This window comes from Rhynchophorus ferrugineus, unplaced genomic scaffold (assembly GCF_030347505.1).
Source record: "Rhynchophorus ferrugineus isolate W39M unplaced genomic scaffold, kcgeb_rfMv2 rfM6, whole genome shotgun sequence".
Taxonomy (NCBI): Eukaryota; Metazoa; Arthropoda; class Insecta; order Coleoptera; family Curculionidae; genus Rhynchophorus; species Rhynchophorus ferrugineus.
In genome coordinates, this window is record NW_027472585.1 from 23,522,781 (window position 1) to 23,542,430 (window position 19,650).

A 19,650-nucleotide genomic window follows, 5' to 3' on the forward strand; every position below is an offset into this window, starting at 1 on the left:
CATTTCTAATGACGTTGACAAGTTTATCACAGATTCAGAAAATGTAGATCTCAGTGGCCACTACAGGAATAGAAGATGTTAGGAGGAGCGTCAATTTAATCGACTGTGCAGAAATATATCGATATATCTACTTCGGATATTTCAAAATATATTGGAGAATGAAAAATATCGAAATTCTTTATTACCATGTAGACCGAAAATTTGATTTTGAAGCTTTATTAAAAATATCTTTAACTTTTTTTAAATATCCACAAATATGTCAACGTAAGTATCGATATTTTTAGGCGCCAAATAACCAAGTGTCACGTGGTATATTTTAAAAGCTTGTTAGACGTTATTTTCAAAATATTGTTTGAGTTCGTTTGGTTATTTTTTAATTTTGTTTTGTAAGTTTTAAATTATGGAAGAGGTAAATTTTAAAGTTATAACATTAATTATTTAAACTTATATATTTTTAAATAAATTTGCAGTTCGATGATATTTTGTCACCGAGTTTTTCACCAATTGAATCGCCAGAAAGCTTGGAAAAAGAATTTCAACCTGACGACTTGTCTAAACGTAAAACGATTAAAATAAAAGTTGACGCAATGACTGGGAAAAGCGAAAATTCATTTTTAAAATGCAGTTCTGATAGAGAACCCGAGCTAAACTCCTCAGGAGAAAATGATGATAACTCAGATGGACACAGTGATGTGGGTGATTCTCTAGAAGAAATAAGACGTCAAAATATCGAAGCCATGAATGCTTTATTGAACTCCATTAGAAATCCAGAGTTAGAAAACCATTTTAAAGCTCAGAGTAGAATAATTCAACAAAATACTCTCAAAGGTCCATTTAAAAAGCACAAAAAAAAGAGAGGTAATGGAGATGTAGCATTTCAATATAGAGGTCTTATTCCTAATGTGATAAGGAAATCATCCCGATTACGAAATAAGGACCCTGATTATAACGAGAATGATTTGGATGGTGTTCATGAAACTTTAAGATCAACATATTTTAAAAGACCAAATTATAACATTGATGATTACTCTTTGGAGGTATGGTATACAAACTGTTTATAGTTTAATATTAAAATTTGTGTGTAGGACTTGGAAGATGTTGTTAATAAACCAAAACGAAAATCTGTAAATAAAAGAGCAGCTGAGAGTCATATAATTATACCTGTTGAAGATGTTACACAAGTGAGTTTATAAACATTAAAACTTATCTTTTATATTACTGTTAAAGGGATGTTTTCTTACAGGCAATGATAGACAAAATAGCATTAAGAGTTAAAGGAAAAGTATACTCTACAGAAGGTACAACGTGTCATCAGTGTAGACAGAAAACCCTGGATCAAAAGACTTGTTGCAGGAGTCTAAGTTGTGTGGGAATTCAGGGAATGTTCTGTGGAGTCTGCATTAAAAATAGGTATCATTATTACATATATAATTTATACATACATATAAGAGAAATAGAACTGACTAACTTGTTATGGGATTTTCAAAACTATGGATAGAATTAATTTGAAATTTAGTAATAGTTACAATATATCAAATAAAAGTTTAAAATTTAGACTTAAAATATGTTAAATAATATGTTTTAAGATAATGTCTGTATATATACACTAATAGTTTTGAAGTTAGAACAGGAAATGAATATTCTTATGATGAGTCCAATTTTAATTTTAGTATAATTTAATTTATTTTTATATATCAATTCCGATTGTATATATTCGTGGTAGCAAAACCAGAAAAGTAGTCAATGGGTTTAGTCATCGAAGAGTTTTACTAAGCTACCTAACCAATTTGAAAATACAGGATGATTAAAAATCCTATATATTTCTAAGATAGTATCTATATATAAAAATATATTTAAAAATATAAAATTCTTCTATATTTAGCCTAGGTGATTGTATGTATAGAAGTGAATGTAAATTGCACACATTGTTGAAGGGGTAGCAAAACTAATTTGTTTTTCTTTGGCATGCCATATAACAGTCCTCTGATTTAAACAAAACATTGACTAAATGGGCCCGAGAATTGGGTATCTCTTTTTTATCTTTGCTTATAATTCCTGCCAGTCAATTTTTAAAGATATTGTAACACCGGGGCAACAAGGGTAACCGATATGAACCAATTGCCCGACATTTATCAAACCATTGAGCTAAATACCTACTATATTAAAATATAATTAAACAATACGATAGTTTAAACGACAGTAAACATCGTATTTTAAGATTAAAATGATTTATAGAATTAAAATGAATTCAATGGAATCAAATTAAATTATATCCGACAAATGACTATATATAGATGGCTGACAGATAAGTATGATTTGACAATTGGATTTTTAGTTTGGGCGTTTTTATATCAGCCGGCACGACACCGATAACGATGTCGGTGGACGCGTCTCACGTAAATAAATGGAACCCTTTCACCGATTGATATATCGGTATCGTGTCGTTGGAGCCAACGACGTGTCGGTGCCGATTTTTATTGTGTACAGAAATATTTTTAAGTTTAAAAGAGGAAAATTTCTAGCTTTAAATATGATATTGTAACACTAATTGAATTAATAGAATCAAAGTCTTGTATATGGGACAAGACTAATAAAAATAATAAAAACAAAATACTTAGAGACAAAAGCTGGCAAGAAGTTTTTGAATATTTAGTGGATATGACCAATTATCCTAAAGGGAAACGAAAAAAAAGGTACGTACTATTATTTTTTTATTTAACAAAATTTATATCTTTCATAACTTCCTTACAAAATAATTTGCAAAACACGTGGTCTCTGTCCTGTTAGTTGGTTTTGTTTTAACATGTGGTATGTTTCGTAATTGAGAACCAGAATAAATAACTCTTCTACATAACTTCCTTCTATGTAATACAATACAAACGCTGTCGTACCGGTAAGTGTGAAAGTACGTACTGATCTGTTGTGCCGGCGGATGTGAAAACGCCCTTTATCGTAGAAAACACTTCAGATGTTATAAAAAGATTATATTTTTTCACATGTCACTGTTTTCATTAATCTTTCACTTGCTTGGTAGCCCTAATGGTTAGGATGATTTGATGGTGCTCCAAGTTCCGCAATAGTCACTGGTGAAATTCCGCCGGGGCACGGTTATAAATTTGTTTGTGATTTGCCTTTAGGTCAGAATATAAGATCCGACAAGAAAAACCTTCTCAGTCACGCCAGTAACAGGCTCGGTAAGACTGAATACCAAGTATAGATAAACACTAGTTGATAAGAAGCTAGTAATAGAAGAAGCTATAAATATATCTTTCATTCATTCTGTTATATGTATATATGTAATTTATTATATTATCTTTTTTTGAAGAAACAGAAAAGTTCATTCCACTTATACAGGAATTCAGTTAATTTGATTTGATTTTGGGAACAATTCAATATGTGTTCCCATAGTAACCTATGTATGCTAGAATACTAATGTAACAAAAATAATAATATTGATTCCTTTAATAAACCTAATAAGATTGAGCCACCGCGAAGCGGGCGTTTATTGTAATATATAGCATAAATATATATTATAAAATTTGTTTTGAGCAGGTATGGAGAAGATGCTGCCGTTGCCTTAAAAGATCCCAATTGGATTTGTCCAGTTTGTCGTGGAATATGCAATTGTTCCATCTGTCGTACCAGGCAGGGTAAAAGACCTACGGGAATTTTAGCACCCATTTGCCATCAGCAGGGTTATGAAAGTGTCAGTCATTTTTTAAAGGACTTAAAAGGATTAGGGGACAAACCAGAGGAGGACTCTAAATGGCTTTTAGAAAATGATGATGAGGTAGGATACCTATAGCATAAACGGTATCAATTTCATTCTGTAATATTGTATATTTCAGGCCTTACTAGGATATTCTAGAGAGGGGCAAAAAATTCACCTTTTGAAATCAGAGTTTGACAATTTATGTTGCATTACATGTTTATATGGAAACACAAGAGATCCTACTAACCTGATTGGATTTTCTTTGGATGGAAAAAAGGCTGTAATGGGCGGAGGAAAGTTGGAAAAGAACAATTTTTGAAAAATTATTTTTATTGTAACCTTACCACAATCAAATGTTGTTGATTTACACATCAATAAACTGTTACTTATTTTGATTTATTCTTTTTACTGGTTTTGAAGTTGTCGCTTTTCCGTTTCTTTTCAATCGCCGTATTTGGTTCACTAGATTCCTGTAATTCGTTTATGGGAAGTACACTAAAACCGGGAATGACGGGCTTGACCAGTTGCAACACAAACTTCTCGTGCTGAATATTGCTAGAGTCTAGCTTCAAACGTACTGTAACGGGGTCGAACGCATGTAGTACAACATCGCCGCTTCTTTGAGATTGGTTCTAAAAAAATCACGGTTTATTCGAGGATTGTTCCCTCCTAAATTTATTTTACCTCTTCATCGTATTCAAAAGTACTGTTTTCTCCTTTTTTAACTAGATACAAGGTAGTTTCCAATCCATACTTTGGAATTAGAATTTGTAGCGCGTTTTTCCTAACGAATAGGACGTAGCCTTCTTCGTCGTTAAGTTTTCCTTTGAAAAACAACTGCAACAAAATTTTACGATAACAATCACATACTACGATAGCTAAAAAAAACTGTACTCGGCAGCCAGGGGTTTAATTTTCCTGTCACTTGATCCTGTTTTTTCGAATTTTCTATATTAGCAAGTAATTTTTATATTAAAAAATTGCCTCATAAAAATAATATAAAGTATAGTATGAAATAGAAGAATTAACCCATTTTTATAGTAAATAGGAAGAATTCTAGGAATAAGTTATAAAGGATTTTAATATATAAAATATTGAAAAATGATATGTGCTAAAATTCACCAAGAAACCACAGGAGAAATTAGACTATTACAGAATGAACTCCTCCCACCGAAAGACGATTATTTACAATTCGAGTACATACAATTCGATCCTTACTATGCATCCAATATGTGCTTTACGTAATTATATATTTTCCTGTATTCCGTCCGTCTTATACGTCAAAGTGACACATAGGGATTTGAAATGACAACGCATATACATTCGTATGGGATGGATTGTTAAAATGGAATTTCATCTAATAGGATATTATCCATACGGATAACGTCATTTCATAATTCTAATAAATAATGACAATATGATAATATTCCAGATATGCAAGGGCCATTTAGAGCACGTCGATGATGTAGTAAAAGCAAATGCAAAGGAAATAGATCAATAATATGTGAATGTAGATAACTTAATATACGGATTCTGTTATTTCGGTATTGAAATGTTTTCATTCGTGTTTTCACTACCCCAGTTAAAAGCTTTTACTTATATGATTTTCAGTAATTTAGTGAAGAATAAAGGTATATTAATAAATTTGAACAATATTATATTAATCAAGTAATATTTGACATTATTTTAACTTACGTTTTCCAACTTATTAATTACAACAACAAATCTATTAATTCCTGTAAAATATCGATAACTGAATTCGCATTGTAATTTTTTGTTTTTCAAAGATAAACCTCAGCTAAATTTATTTCTCAACGAAATACGGATATGTAAATAATAAAAATGTCAAACATAACCCAACTAAATTGAAATGTTATTCATTTTATTTAAGTGCGTCTGCACTCAACTAGCCCATCATAAAAAATATATTAAAGTAATAATGATAGTATATAATATGTTAAATAATACGATCCGGTTGATGCGAACAAGTGCGCGCTTACTTTTAAAGTACTGACATATGAAACTTACATGAATGTTAAAAGCCACCGACGCTCTACCAGCATACTGTGCCATGCGATTCCTGTAATTTAAGTTTTGACACAGATCGGTAGTCTTTTGTTTATCTAGTAAATCGGGATATGTACTATCCGAACCACAACTCACAGCTGAAACATCAAACACATGTAATGAGACGTCTTACAACCACTAATATTTTCTTACCTAATAATCGGTGTACTATTATATCCGCGTATCTCCGAATGGGCGAGGTGAAATGTGTATACAGCGGCACCGCTAAACCATAATGATAATAATCGTTTTTTTGCAAGGTCCCACTGGCAAAATAAACGGCTTGCAACATGCATCGCGTTGCTAACATCCTTAACATGGTATTCAGATATGGGTTCTCTTTATTACACGCCTTATCTAAAGACGTGGCTAGATTCTTTCCCGTATCAATTTCAATATTAAAACCCTACAAATGAATATATTCCCATTACTTTTAAATGGTTTAACAATCTGCCCGGTGGAAAATAAGCATTTCTTATGATTATATTATATATATGACATCTAGAAAATAACATCACTAAGTGATCTCTTGTGTAAAATATCTCAATTAGTTAGTCCTATTCTACATGTTATGTTAATGTCTATATATGTACTATAACCAGATCGGATGGTGTTAAACATTTTAGTCTAACACGTCACATATTTAACTGATTGAATGTGTGAAAACATTGGGGTTCACTGGCACTCTTTTAAAGTACTTAAAAAACATTTTGAATTACGCTCGTTGTAGGTTCTAGATGGATATCGCGTTATATTATTCGTTATCGCTTCATCAGAGACATAGTATGAAGCATCGACAATGTCACGCAACACTTTGTTTTGCAATCGGTATGATGGCTATATTAGATTTGCAGCCATATGACCAAATAGGTTTAAGTAATGATTCACATAGCATACCTCTAATGATAACTTGGATTTGCGCCCGATAAATCAATACATATGATATAGTTTAAGTCCAAGTTGTTTTCGTTTAGCAAGTATGTTCTTAATCCAGGTTAGATCCGACTCTAGATGCATACCAAGTTATTTAGCATCCCCGGCTTGGGAAAGTTGACATTTATTGCTATTCACTGGCAGGCATGTTCTTCTACCTAGAGTGACTATTGCATGGTTAGATTTTGTTTTATATAGTTAATATTTGCTTTAATAGTCTTTAGCCACGGTTGTATTTTATCAAGGTATTCTTTGATGCTGTTATTGAATCTTCGTGAGATGCCGAGATGGCTGTGTCATCTGCATATGTTTCCCAAATAGTGATTTTTGTGATCATAGGTATATAGCACATGCATTATCGAACCTAGTACACAGCCTTGCGGAACTCCTGAATATATTGGATGTAATTCAATTAAGAATTCATAATTCATCGTTTTATTTTTTAGTGAAATGTTTATCTGTAAGGTAATATTTTAGTAATTGAAAATGTCTATGAGGAAGAAGTTTTTTTATTTAACCTGTAATCCTGTCTACCATACTTTATTCAAAGCCTAAGATATGCCCAGGAATACAGCTGAATAATATCTGTTGGCACGTAAGTTCATATTTGTTTTGTTTACAAGTCTATGCACTTATTCCATAGTCCTGTGCTTATTACGAAACCCAAACTGATCTTCTGGAGTAATCTTTATTTTTTCTATTATATTATTAAGGTTATTTATGTATAATTTCTCCAAAACTTTAGAGATCATCGGTAGTAATCTTATAGACCATTAGGACGTGACATCTTCTGATGTGTTTTCCTGGTTTCAGAATCATTATTATTTTTGCTATTCTCCAAATAATTCATTCATAATATTGAGTTAATTATAAATTTTGATAAATTTACACCGTTCTCTGATAGTTCTTTTAAATTCTTCCGGTTATTAACTCATATCCAAGAGCTCTTCCAATTTTTCTCTCATTATTATTTTTTTAACTTCCCTGATTGCAATATTTTCACACGGCAGAGATTTTAGAAAATGTCAATCTTTTCTTTATTGCTTTTGGCCCAATTGGAAGTATTATGGGTATTAAGGTCAAGTAGATTACTATAAAGTGAACAAAATGTAGTATATGATTGGTTTGTTCTGCGCATCTTCATTACGATATTCTATAACTGGTTTTGTTTATTATTTGTTAATTCTATGGATGTGTATTCACTTACTTATTAATTTCTAATAAAATGTAAACAGAACACACTAGTTTTTTTTTTTTTAATGACAATCCAAGAAATGAACAATTTATAAAGAAAGTGATACGATAAATTAAGTTTATGAATATATATTGAGTATCTGGTACTATATGTTACTGGTACCAAATTCATTCGAAAACTTAACTAAAATGAATAAAAATCATAATTATTATATTTATTAAAAAATATGGTGCATAATGAGTAATGGGTACTGACTGACACTTGTAGGCAATATTAAATATGTTTGGAGTTGCAAAGTAGATCCTACTAAATGAAAAATATAAAGTAACAAAAGAGAGTCCAGACTGTGAGGTATATTTATATTTGTATGTATATTTAGCAGATAGGTGGTATAAAACACCAAACGCAGATGAAGTACATGAATAATATATGAATATCCATAATTGAATGTATCGATGCTGTTTCTTTGACAGTAAAATATACCGTATTTTATTTCAACTTTGTTTTGTATCTTTTATTTTCATTAATCTTTTCAGTACTCAGCTTTTATTTATATTATTTTAAGTTGTTTAGTGAAGTAAATAAGTATATTAGTGATGTTTCGATTCGATTAATTGTTTTTCAAAAAGAAACAATATCATTAACTATATTTACTTCCTTACGAAATATGAGCATGTATAAAATGACAAATTAAATTGAAATGTTATTCATTTTACTTAAGTGCGCCTGTACTCAACCAGCCAATTATATACCATATCTTGTCCATCTTCGGTAGTCAATAAGTTCAGTTTAGATTGATATGTCGAAAACAACACGTATTACTTTTAATATTACAAACAATATATCAATAATTAATTAATTCTACATATAGCAATAGCCATTATTGCGGCGGTGATTTTGAAAATGTCACTCCGACAGATATAAGCCAATTGATATCAAAATTGCCATTAATATTACCAGGTCTAATTGTGACTATAAACCATGTTCGAATACAAATAAACACACACAAAATTACATCAAAATCGGTCCATCCATTTAGTAGTTCAGTTACATATGCACGGATGGAAAAATTATATATAAGCTTTAAAAAATATGAAAAATGATGAAATTACTTTTTCGCATGCCTATTATAATACTAACCAAGTGTTTTCCGGCTTTCACTAAAGGATCAAAGTTGGCTGCCGGTGGTGTCGGATGACGCCTCAACATGGCGCAATCGGGGAAGTCCTGTAAAATTTTCTCCGCCACACTTATATTCGCCAACAACATGAACTCTTCCACCATCGAATTTGTTTCGTACATCTTCTTGACTTCAACGTCTAGCGGCTCCATGGTCTCGGAGTCCATAAGTATTTTCACCTCAGTTGAAGCCAATACTAAAGCGCTACGATTTTGTTTAGTATACATTATTAACCAACCACTTATATGTTTACGTACCCGTTTTCAAGTCTTCTCCTCTTCAAGATTTTCGCTAGTTTATTCAAATTTCGAAGCGACTCGGCTAGAGAGTCCGTTTTGGTTTTATCGTCGATGGTTAACTGGGCCTCTTCGTAGGTCATGGCCCTCTTAGATTTAATAATACTCTTGTGGAATCTTGTATTGAGTATGTTGGCATCGTGATCCATTTCCCAGACGCACGAAAAAGCGAACCTTTCCTCGCCTCCTCTCAACGAACACAAATTCGAACTCAACAATTCGGGAACCTAATTTCAATTTATTCATTTATGTCGGGCGATTTAAAATAAGCGATTAGGTCAAAGTTATTTATACGGCAAAAGTTCACCAAAACTATAAAACAATATTTATTATATTAAGATGGTATTCTGATCTAAAAGTTTGAAAAATCGATTTAATGCATATTTTCAATGTCTAAATGTTTAATAACATGTCCATAAAAGAATGTTTCGAAATTTCAAGTATTCTTGGAAATTCGCTCTTAATTCAGACTGCTACTTTATGAAAACTCCTTTAATTTGCATTTAATGATCCATGATCCTTAATAAAAATGCCATTGCGACATAAAAATTTATGACATCTGCACGTCGCAATGATACTGCAATTAGAATTTTTGTTTACAATCTTTATCGGTTTTCCTGAAAATAACTCTCTACAAATATTAAAAAATACATCTGTATTTTATTACGGTCAACTATAAGCTAGCGATTTCAAAGACTTCCCAGAAACAGAGTACGGTGATTTGGTCAACCTAAAGTGATGTGAATACATGCCACGTTCTGCGCTTATAATAATCGGACAGTTGAAACAAAAAGTCTAGCGAAAAAATACATTAGAAATATTATACAAAATGGATCCAAATGCACTTCTGGAACAAAACAATCAATTAAAAAACAACTAATCAGCAGTTAAACCAAAAACCAATGAGCTAGCAGCTATACGATTACAAGATGAGTTACAAAACATACAGGAGACACCAAGAAAAGGTGAAAACTACGTACAACAGTATTTCATCAACGAGGATCAATTAGAATGAGAGGTAGGTGAACAGTACGATTGGACAGAATTTAAGAACAAGGATAAGAGGAAGCAGTCGGAGATGACACCTTCCCCGCTAGTAAGAAAACATCAAGGAAACATTCTAGAGAACATCAAAAAAAGAAGCAAGAAGATAAAATTCATCTGCCTACCCCGATTCAGGTAAGCAATATTGGCAATTATAATCTATACAGGAAACAGATAAAAAAGAATCGCCACTAACCAAGTACAGTTCAAATAGGTGTCAAATAATGACATTAACGTTACTATTACAAATGAAATAGTTTATAGAAATATAAAGAAACATCTCATTCACATAAAATATAATAAAGAGATGACAAATAAACTAGAATTCCACATATATCAATTAAAAAGTTATAAGTGGTACAGCGTTATTAGAGAGTTACCGTTAACAAACCTGGACGATACTAAATGCGATGTAGAGGGCTCACAGACATGAAGTAGCGACCGTTACCTCTATAGTGAAAAATATGACAAGTTTAAATAGCGAAAACATATTAAGACCTTTCAACTATTTTACGAGATATGATACAAAACTAAAACAATAAACCCATTTATGACATAAAACATCTAGTAGATAGTCTGTAATTGTGTAGAAGACAAAAGTCGAGCCCCCGAAGAAAAATAATAGTACACCCAATGCACAAACTGCCTAAATGTGTAAAGTGTGTTCGTAAACATCATACAATTCAATGCAGAAACCAATGTAATACCGCAATAACATGTATAGTATACCAAAAAAATTTATTTCAAGCTCAACTAAAAGCTCAAAAAATCTCAAGAAAACACTACGCAATAAAAATACAAAAGACACCAAAAAATCTAGCGATAAACAAATCGAAACAAAGACGCTGGAAACGGTAACCAACGAGCCAACCATTGTCGATATTACGAAATTTCTTGATTGATGAAACCAAACTAAACCAAAAAACCTCGAAGACAATGAATTACAATATTTAATTTACGGGAACCCAGGTTAAACTCTCAAAAAATTATCAGGCAGGTTAGCAGCTGCTAAAGCAACTGTCCCTAGACGTCTATATGTAATAGATAAGATCCAAGAGAAAGGAAATAGCTTCCACGCGGATATAAAACTTGACCAAAACATGTACCATCACACATCACACGTTGCATGGGATGCAAGACAGAAGAGTTGCAAAACACACTGTGTTACCAGAAAGATAGGAAAAGTTGTAGAAAACGAGGGAAAATATTTTGGTTCATATATATTATACTAATTTTCTCTAATCTCTTTTTAAAATCAAAAAAATTATCGGAATACGTTTAAGCTAATATATCTAATATACTACCTAATATACATACACCAATAAAAAATTAATTGCAAACCAATAAAATAAAAGTGTTTTTGTAAAAATGTTTACATTAGAAATATTGGGGGGTATATAAATAAAGTTGTTTCGTTTCTTAAGTTTGGTTGCTTTTACTTATTTATTCTTCACCACCTTCTTTTTTTTATTGTAAACTACTTAGATATATAAAAGTTACATTAGGTATATCAAAATATCTATATTTTTTATTTACAATGACTATAAGAGTTGAAATTATGTTAACCAGGGATCCCGCACCTATTTGAATTGTTTATATTCTTAAAACATAAATATCTGGCGAAAAATTCATGGTAAAAAATGTTTCTGTGGATTTTTTAACCTTTTTTTGAAGCTTTTGTCTAGTTATCTATAAGAGCACTTACCATATCTATACGTTTATTTACTAAGTACACTGTAGTTGCTCTTGATGCTGCTTCAATATCTATCGCTGTTCCCGGTCTTATAAAATGAGATACATCTGCAATATGAACTCCAACTTCCAGTCTGCCTCCATCTATTGGCCGACAGTGCAGAGCATCATCTATGTCCGTACATCCTGGTGGATCAACTGAGCATATATCAATTCCACGCAAATCTACACGTTTCTTGACATCGTCTTCGGTAATAATCCATGGCAACTTAGGCAAGCAACTTAATACATCCTCAGAGAACTGACTGTGAGGAATATCATGCTCCAATAAAACGACCTCATTTTCCGTCTCTTGGCTTCCAATCTTCCCCAAGGCCCTGACAAAGTGACCCTAAAGAAATGATTTGGTTAATTGATGATGACTCACTACAGTGTGTACCTACGTGAGGATATCTGGAATGTCTAGGCCATGAATCAATAGTAACAATAAATTTCTGAGTCTTTAGAAATTCAGCCTGTCTAGTTTCAATTCTAATTTTCGGTATACTTCTATCGGCTGGTACAAACAATTGATAGACGCCCTCCGTACCTCCCTGCAATATCCCACAGTATTGTCGCCATTTCCTCCTAATGATCCCAACAACTTTTCCCGTAGGTTGAATTTCTTCATAATTTTTTGGTACGGATTCTTTTAAAACTTTCTCTTTTTCTTCCACATCATCTATATTTTCTCCTGACACTGCCTCGTCTGAATACGCAATTAAATGTAAACCAACACACAGACAGGCATACAAAATAACATCATACCTTCCAATATTATGCCACTAGGACAAATCCATTCGTCTTTATTAAAAATTTGGACAGCAACTATATCGCCATCAACAGCTCTGTTTAAACCACTCCTTCCTTGAAGCAGAATCTACATAAAAATTTAGTTAGTATATATTAATTAATAAGTAATATATAAAAAAATTAATTTACATAATAGTCCAAGCCCCCGTAAACTTCAAAATTATGTCAGGTTATAAGTATAAATAAATTATTATTAATTAGTTATGATTAACTTAGTTATTTATTTATGGTTATAATGTCTGATTTTTTCGTACACTATTACAGGTAAAAACAATTGGCTTTTACGAAAAGCTGTTTGTAGTAACAGATACAAGTTTATAAAAGTAAACTCAAAAATAAACATATACGATGTAGGTTTTTTATATAGTTTCATGCAGCGTTGGAACATATTTTATATTCGTTGTTTATTTTACATTTCTAGTTTTTGTCGGCTCCCCATATCATCCATGACCTCATTGATAAATGTGCTTATATATAGTTATTAACGTATGCTTTCAAATAAGTACATAGGTAAATAATAGTATAGATAATATAGAGGATTTTGACACTACTGTTATTATTATATTATTTTTTAAATTAGCCTAATGGAGTGAAAAGAAACAAATATCGGTTTACAGATAGTACAGTACTTAAAGCAAATAAATAAATTCTTAATCTTAGTAAAAAAAGAAGTAAAAGAGTAGAATTAGAATTATTACATAAAGAAGTAAATTCTTTCTCCTTTTACCAACTACGGGTTTATCTGGACTGGACCTAGAGTTTAACGTGGCCTCCGAACCACGGTCCTCGGCATTAAGCCTGCCGACTGGCGAGTGACCAATTTAGAAATCATCCCAGAAGGCATCCCAGAAGGTCTTACCCAGCATGGTTACTGGCGTGACTGGCGTCATTTTCCTTGTCGGATTTTGCATTCTTGCCTAGGACAATCACAAATATTAAACAAACACAAATATACATTTATGACCATGCCCCGGCAGGATTCAAACCCACGACTATCGCAACAGTAGGTGGACCGTCCTATCGCCTTTACCATTGCGCCAATCAAGCCGGCTCGATAATTATTATTTATTTATTTCATTTTCTCCTTTTTACCAAATAGTTTATCTGGACCGGGTCCTACTTTTACTCAACGTGGGCTTCGAACTATGGTATTCGGCAATAATTTTAATTTTACCGACTAACTAACTTCTCCATCTCAGAAGAGGATTTTTCAATGTTCTGATTTTGGATTAAGACCATTTCGATGTTGGTTCAAGCCTGATTACACTGTTATAATCACATTATCTATTAGCTAGCTCCATTCAAAAAATATTATGAATCAGATATGTTCCATCCTGGCTTTTAAGAAAAACTAGAAATCCTAACAAATTTGGGAGACTAATACTAATACCTAAATAAACATACCTGAATGGAATATTGATACCTGGGCTCATTTTGATAAGAAGATGGTAAAATAAAAAAAGTAACTAAAGCGGCTACTCCAGCAGCATTGAAAATTAAACAGTTTCAGCTTGGTTGAGGCGACAGGCCTCCTTAAGACTGCGATAGCCGCGGATTCGAATAATTTTAGGCAAGATTGTAAAAGAGAGTAAAGCAGAGGAAAGGAAAATCATCCCAACCTCCCATGGTTCGGACGCTACGTTAAATAATAGGTGCACTACAAATAAACCCTTAATTGGTAAAAATATTTTAGAATGCATATGAAGACATTTGGAAATACCGTTTATTAATGTTTGCTGGTATAGAGTCCAAAACATGTCCTTTGGCAATGATTTTTTTAATCCGGAGAAATGTTTAATGGTGATTTCACGCGCAAAAGAAACATTACGGATGATTGTATATTTAAACCGTAATTTAAGACCATTCAATCGATGATAAATACGACTTTATTTTACTTAAAAACGTATGATAATTATTAGTGTGTGTACATACAATAATGTGATTATTTTTTTGTTATTACCGAATCAACAAAACTGCAAGAACTTTGCGTCTCTAATATGGTGCGGTGGGAGAGAGAAAATGTTACAACCAAGACTAAAATCCGCCTCTTTCGAACGCTTAACTTGCCAGTCCTTCTGTAAGGCTCTGAGAATTCGACAGTGTTACAGTTTGGCATCTGTAAACTTGAGGTCTTTCAAATGTGGTGCCTAAGGCAAATTCTATGTGGATCCGAGAACTTGTTGAGGAATAAACTCTGAAACGCAAATTACAATGGTTTGGACATGTTTGACGAACGAAGACTGAACGATTTCATCACATACTTCTGTGATGAAATCAACCTTTTGAGTGGAAGACAGCGAGCAACTCCGAAATGCATACAAAACTATTTAAGAAATAGGAGATTAATATTGTCAAAGATAATAACAGTCGATGCCGATTAGTGACTGGCAAGATTTCGCTAAAAATATTCGAAATCCTACCGCACCAACGTATTGATTGAGAAATATGCACTCTTTCGGAGTTCTGATTATGAGTTAATAATGATGTTGAATGTATTTTTAATATTAAATTAATATCTAACTTTTATTAAATTCATGACTTTCCAAATTATTATTATTCGTTACTTGGCATTACTACAAAAATACTTGGCAACACTAAATCATTTAAAATGAACTGTTCTCTACCACACAAAAAATTATCTCTTTCCTTTTCACTCTCAAAATTAATGCAAGGAGGAATTTGTATATATGTGTCTACTTTATTTCTGCCTGTCTGTTAGAAAAATAATCGTAAGCATGTATACAACTACCTAATCTTATCACACTATCAAATGTTTCGATAATTCCCTTCGCTAGTTTGTAATTTAATATACTGTAAAACGGTTTGCAAACATATCTTTTTGGCAGTTAAGTACATGAATCGAACTATCGAATAGGTATTATCAAATTTTTAAGACTATAGTACGACCGTATTTGCTGTGGCATCTGACAAAACCACTGAGACCAACTTTTTCATAACAGCTAATTGTTCTTATCCACTTTAGTATTGTAATATAAAAAATGGCAGCTTTCATAAAATGATATAATCCTGGCATTCACAAAACCTTGGATTGTAAACAAAAATATTGAACTACAAACTCACTGGATCCTTATAGCCTTCTACATTTACATATCCCTCTAAAAAGTTATCCTTGGACGCCCGAAATGTACCTTGATGTAAGATACCTTCCTTAATGCTATTTAGCAAGTCACCGGTTGATAAATGGGGAGGATAAACGTCCACGCCCTCTTTATTGCTGTGATCTTTCCTAGACAACTTATCTTCTAACAAAGAATTATTTTCAATGTGTTTTACATAGTCAGTAACTAAAATTACAAAAAATAAATCAACTAATATCAGAATAATGTATGACAAATACTTGAATAACTAGGTATATTTTCTCGAATTGCTAATCGTCTGTTGTTGACATCATCAGTTATAAAAACAAAATGTTCTTTCGGTAGATGTGATATATACCAAGAACAAGCTTTCCTTATACATCGATCATTATAATCATTAATTAATTCCCCTTCTGATTCAGCCAAATATGTGTCTCTATAAAAAACATATTTAGTCTATGTAATAGAAAAACTTAAAAACTCTAATGCATACTTATGATGATCATTAATAAAGACATAAAAATGTCGACTTGGATTTTCTATAATGGCACTTAATTGCTTATAAATCGGTAAACTACGATTCTTCACTTCTTTCAAAACAGTATACAAAATAATTACATTGCATATATAAGGCTCTTCAAGAACATCAATCTAAAAATAATATACATACACGTTCACAAAACATAATTGTTTTAAAAATAAACTAAGATTACCTGATCTAAAATTATATTGGTATCTAAAATTATATAATGATTGTATTTAAATAACGAGCACTGGTTTTTATGTTTTTCCGATAAATTACTATTCGAAACCTCTTTACAACTGTTACAAGTAGGTATACCGCAATAAATATCATCTCTTATATAGTGCTCTCTGACATTCTAAAAATAAAACAAACATTAATAGGGTGCATTTTGACGACACTTCGAACGTACTTTAAGAAAATTGCCAATTTTATTCTTCTTAATAAACGACTTAGTTGTAAACATGTTTAACAACAAAATTAAAATGAGGTTAACTTTTTCGATAGGTTAGGTCTAGATGCATCAGACAAAATAACAGCTATAATATTAATATGTAGAGCTAAAACTCAGGATCCCTATTAAAAAATACTACTCGCCGGAGAATACGAGACCGAAATCGAGCTAAAATTTATGAATTTATATTAAAAATGGACTAATATAAATGGACTAATCTACCAAGTGCCTTCGCAATTTTCATGGTCTTTTTTTAATAAGTCAGTATTTATATATATATATATATATATATATATATATAAATTTTTGAAAGCAATAGTGATAAGAGATTTTAACTCTTACCTATAAATTATTGTGGCTGTATAATTAACTGTAATTCTTAGATTTACTATAATGTTAAAATAAATTATATTTCATAATATTTTTGTTCAATTATTTTATTTTGATTAGAATTTTTTTATATGTCAAAGCCAATATATATATATATATATATATATATGACCACAAATTCCTACCAATGTATACGCTATCGAGCAAATTCCGTTCCGAGATGTGCTCGCCGCTAATGCAGTGGAATAAATTTAAAAACGTATATCAATTATTCACATTTTCTCACAAAAAAACATAATTAAGTCAATAAATTGAGGTGAGGGACCACTGGAGCATCGCCAATACTTTAATATACATTTTATGAATGTAACAAATAAAAATATTTATTATATTAATTTAGATTGTATTATTACAAAGAAAAAATCAACATAAAAATTGTCGTCATATTACCAGAAAATATTCAAACTTTCAAAAAAAGATAATTATTTAATCGGTACCGTTAAAAAAATACTACATTTTATTTATGTGGCCTTTTGATTGTACTTATCAACATCAAAAAGCTGATAATTAGGACATGACAAAATTTAATGGTTATTTTGTTTCAAATTGCTTTGAATATCTTCAAGTGTTTTACCTTTTGTTTCGGGTACCATTAGATAAATCAGAACAAAGCTTGAGAGGCAAATACATCCGAAAGTATAAAACGGTACGAACATACCGTAAGAATCTTTCATTATTTGAAAAAATTTGGTCGCTATCGATGCCACAATATTAAAATAAATATCGGACGAAGACATAGCAAATGCTTTCACGTTTGTAGGGAAAAGTTCGCCTAGGATAATCAGCGGTATGCTTTGCATGCCCAACGAGAATATTACAACGTAGCTAATCAATCCGACTACGGGAACAAAAGAGAAGGGTTTAGTATCAATATCGGTACGGAGTTTTACATAAAAAAATGTGCCTTCAACGAAGAGTGCTGTGGATGCTCCGATCAATGAAATAAAAAGCAAAGGTCTACGCCCGGTTCTATCTACCACACCGGAACAGAATATGGATATTAACAATTTGACAGAAAAATAAAGAATGGTTGATAGTTCCGAAGAAATGGTGCTCTCTGCTTCGATGAAGATTTGCTGAGCGTAAAACATGATGGCGGTCACTCCACTAAATTGCTGAGCTCCCCTCAATATTACCATGATCAAAGCGGCTTTTCTATTGGATTTCACTGTGAACAGGTCGAGAAATTTTCCACCATTCTGGCTTTGTTCCTTAACAGCTTCGCTGAGTCGACGAAGCTCATCTTCGACATCCGGCGTCCTTTGGAATTTAATTAGAGCCTCTCTGGCGTCGTCTCGTCTGCCTTTCATGAGAAGATAGTAAGGGGACTCTGGAAAACACCACATTGTCAGCGCCGCGAGAATCGGCAAGATACTGCTTAGTAAAGCGGCTGTTTTGATGCTGAGGTATATTCCCGAGATATTTTCTAACAAAGTACCGAAAATCCAAAACGATACTACAGCCGACGCCAATCTTCCTCTTATTTTAGGATTAGACATTTCGGCGATATACATGGACACAGGGGTGAAAATTAATCCGTCCGCTATCCCGGCAATGAATCGTGCTATGTATAAAATCACTACCGATTTGGTCAAAGCTGTTAAAATCCAAGAGAAGAAAAATGGAAGCGACGTCAATATTATAGTTCTTTTTCGACCAATATAATCTACAGTGGTACCAACAAGGAGAGCACCAACACAGCTGCCTGTCAGTGTTATCACCACTAACCAGGATCCTTGGTCATCTGAGATGTGAATATACGTCTCGTTCCCCAGAAGCTTGGGAAGAGCTGTGGTGGGCCAGCCATATTGCATTCCATTGGAAACAATATTAAGCAGACCTAAATTACAAATATTAACACATATATTTTTGTATTAGATATACGTACATAAATAAATACCCACATGCTAATGCTGCTAAATATTGGTATAAAAGGTTTCCATCACACGATTTAAACAAAATCATCTTGAATTCGGTCCAAATTCAAGTGTGCACATACGCTAAATATTATTTTTATGCTAGTTGACTCGGCAAAGTTACGAATGTGTAAATATAATCAAGCCCTCCCGGAGTATTATTAAAAATTTAAGTTATTTTCATCAGTTTTTTTTATAAGATATTTATAATTGTTTCTTGCACATTTGAATGTATCTCATTGAAAAACCGCTGTTATTAAATAATTTTGCCAACTACAAATACAAGATAAGATTAAAT

At 32.2% G+C, this 19,650-nt stretch overlaps 3 protein-coding genes across 6 annotated transcripts; 1 reads left to right on the plus strand and 2 right to left on the minus strand.

Annotated features, from left to right (window-relative positions):
* Positions 1-268: 268 nt before the first annotated feature.
* LOC143198411 (uncharacterized) lies at positions 269-4,107 on the plus strand. Its single transcript, XM_076407595.1, has 6 exons — positions 269-409; positions 471-1,037; positions 1,086-1,181; positions 1,244-1,410; positions 3,553-3,790; positions 3,849-4,107. The coding sequence occupies exons 1-6, from the start codon at positions 401-403 to the stop codon at positions 4,029-4,031; spliced, it is 1,260 nt and encodes a 419-aa protein (XP_076263710.1). The 5' UTR covers positions 269-400; the 3' UTR covers positions 4,032-4,107.
* Positions 4,025-17,373, minus strand: Dis3 (exosome complex exonuclease RRP44-like protein Dis3). 2 transcript variants are annotated; one of them, XM_076407591.1, is made up of 15 exons: positions 17,269-17,373; positions 17,005-17,214; positions 16,783-16,950; positions 16,563-16,720; positions 16,330-16,505; positions 16,053-16,276; positions 12,927-13,038; positions 12,563-12,867; positions 12,133-12,510; positions 9,345-9,610; positions 9,048-9,291; positions 5,933-6,185; positions 5,741-5,877; positions 4,397-4,549; positions 4,025-4,344 (listed from the first exon to the last, which is right to left on the minus strand). In XM_076407591.1, exons 2-15 carry the CDS (start codon positions 17,056-17,058, stop codon positions 4,099-4,101), a joined length of 2,874 nt encoding a protein of 957 aa, XP_076263706.1. In that variant the 5' UTR covers positions 17,059-17,214; positions 17,269-17,373; the 3' UTR covers positions 4,025-4,098. The 2 variants fall into 2 exon arrangements, with proteins under 2 accessions (XP_076263706.1, XP_076263705.1); XM_076407590.1 differs by having other exon boundaries at positions 17,005-17,295.
* A 94-nt stretch (positions 17,374-17,467) lies between these two features.
* Positions 17,468-19,585, minus strand: LOC143198409 (facilitated trehalose transporter Tret1). Of its 3 annotated transcripts, XM_076407594.1 has the most exons (3): positions 19,325-19,482; positions 19,165-19,276; positions 17,818-18,766 (listed from the first exon to the last, which is right to left on the minus strand). In XM_076407594.1, exons 1-3 carry the CDS (start codon positions 19,340-19,342, stop codon positions 17,961-17,963), a joined length of 936 nt encoding a protein of 311 aa, XP_076263709.1. In that variant the 5' UTR covers positions 19,343-19,482; the 3' UTR covers positions 17,818-17,960. The 3 variants fall into 3 exon arrangements, with proteins under 3 accessions (XP_076263708.1, XP_076263707.1, XP_076263709.1); XM_076407593.1 differs by having other exon boundaries at positions 17,468-19,276; positions 19,325-19,585; XM_076407592.1 differs by having other exon boundaries at positions 17,468-19,276; positions 19,341-19,528.
* Positions 19,586-19,650: the final 65 nt, after the last annotated feature.

Coding starts and splice junctions, on each gene's coding strand:
- LOC143198411 (XM_076407595.1), top strand. Junction 1,038..1,085: donor TTGATGATTACTCTTTGGAG/GTATGGTATACA, acceptor ATTTGTGTGTAG/GACTTGGAAGATGTTGTTAA. Junction 1,411..3,552: donor GGAGTCTGCATTAAAAATAG/GTATCATTATTA, acceptor TGTTTTGAGCAG/GTATGGAGAAGATGCTGCCG.
- LOC143198409 (XM_076407592.1), bottom strand. CDS start 19,401: ATGATTTTGTTTAAATCGTGTGATGGAAACCTTTTATACCAATATTTA. Junction 19,277..19,340: donor ATATTTAGCAGCATTAGCAT/GTGGGTATTTAT, acceptor TTTGTAATTTAG/GTCTGCTTAATATTGTTTCC.
- Dis3 (XM_076407591.1), bottom strand. CDS start 17,058: ATGTTTACAACTAAGTCGTTTATTAAGAAGAATAAAATTGGCAATTTT. Junction 16,721..16,782: donor CCAATATAATTTTAGATCAG/GTAATCTTAGTT, acceptor TATTATTTTTAG/ATTGATGTTCTTGAAGAGCC. Junction 16,506..16,562: donor TTTATTAATGATCATCATAA/GTATGCATTAGA, acceptor TGTTTTTTATAG/AGACACATATTTGGCTGAAT.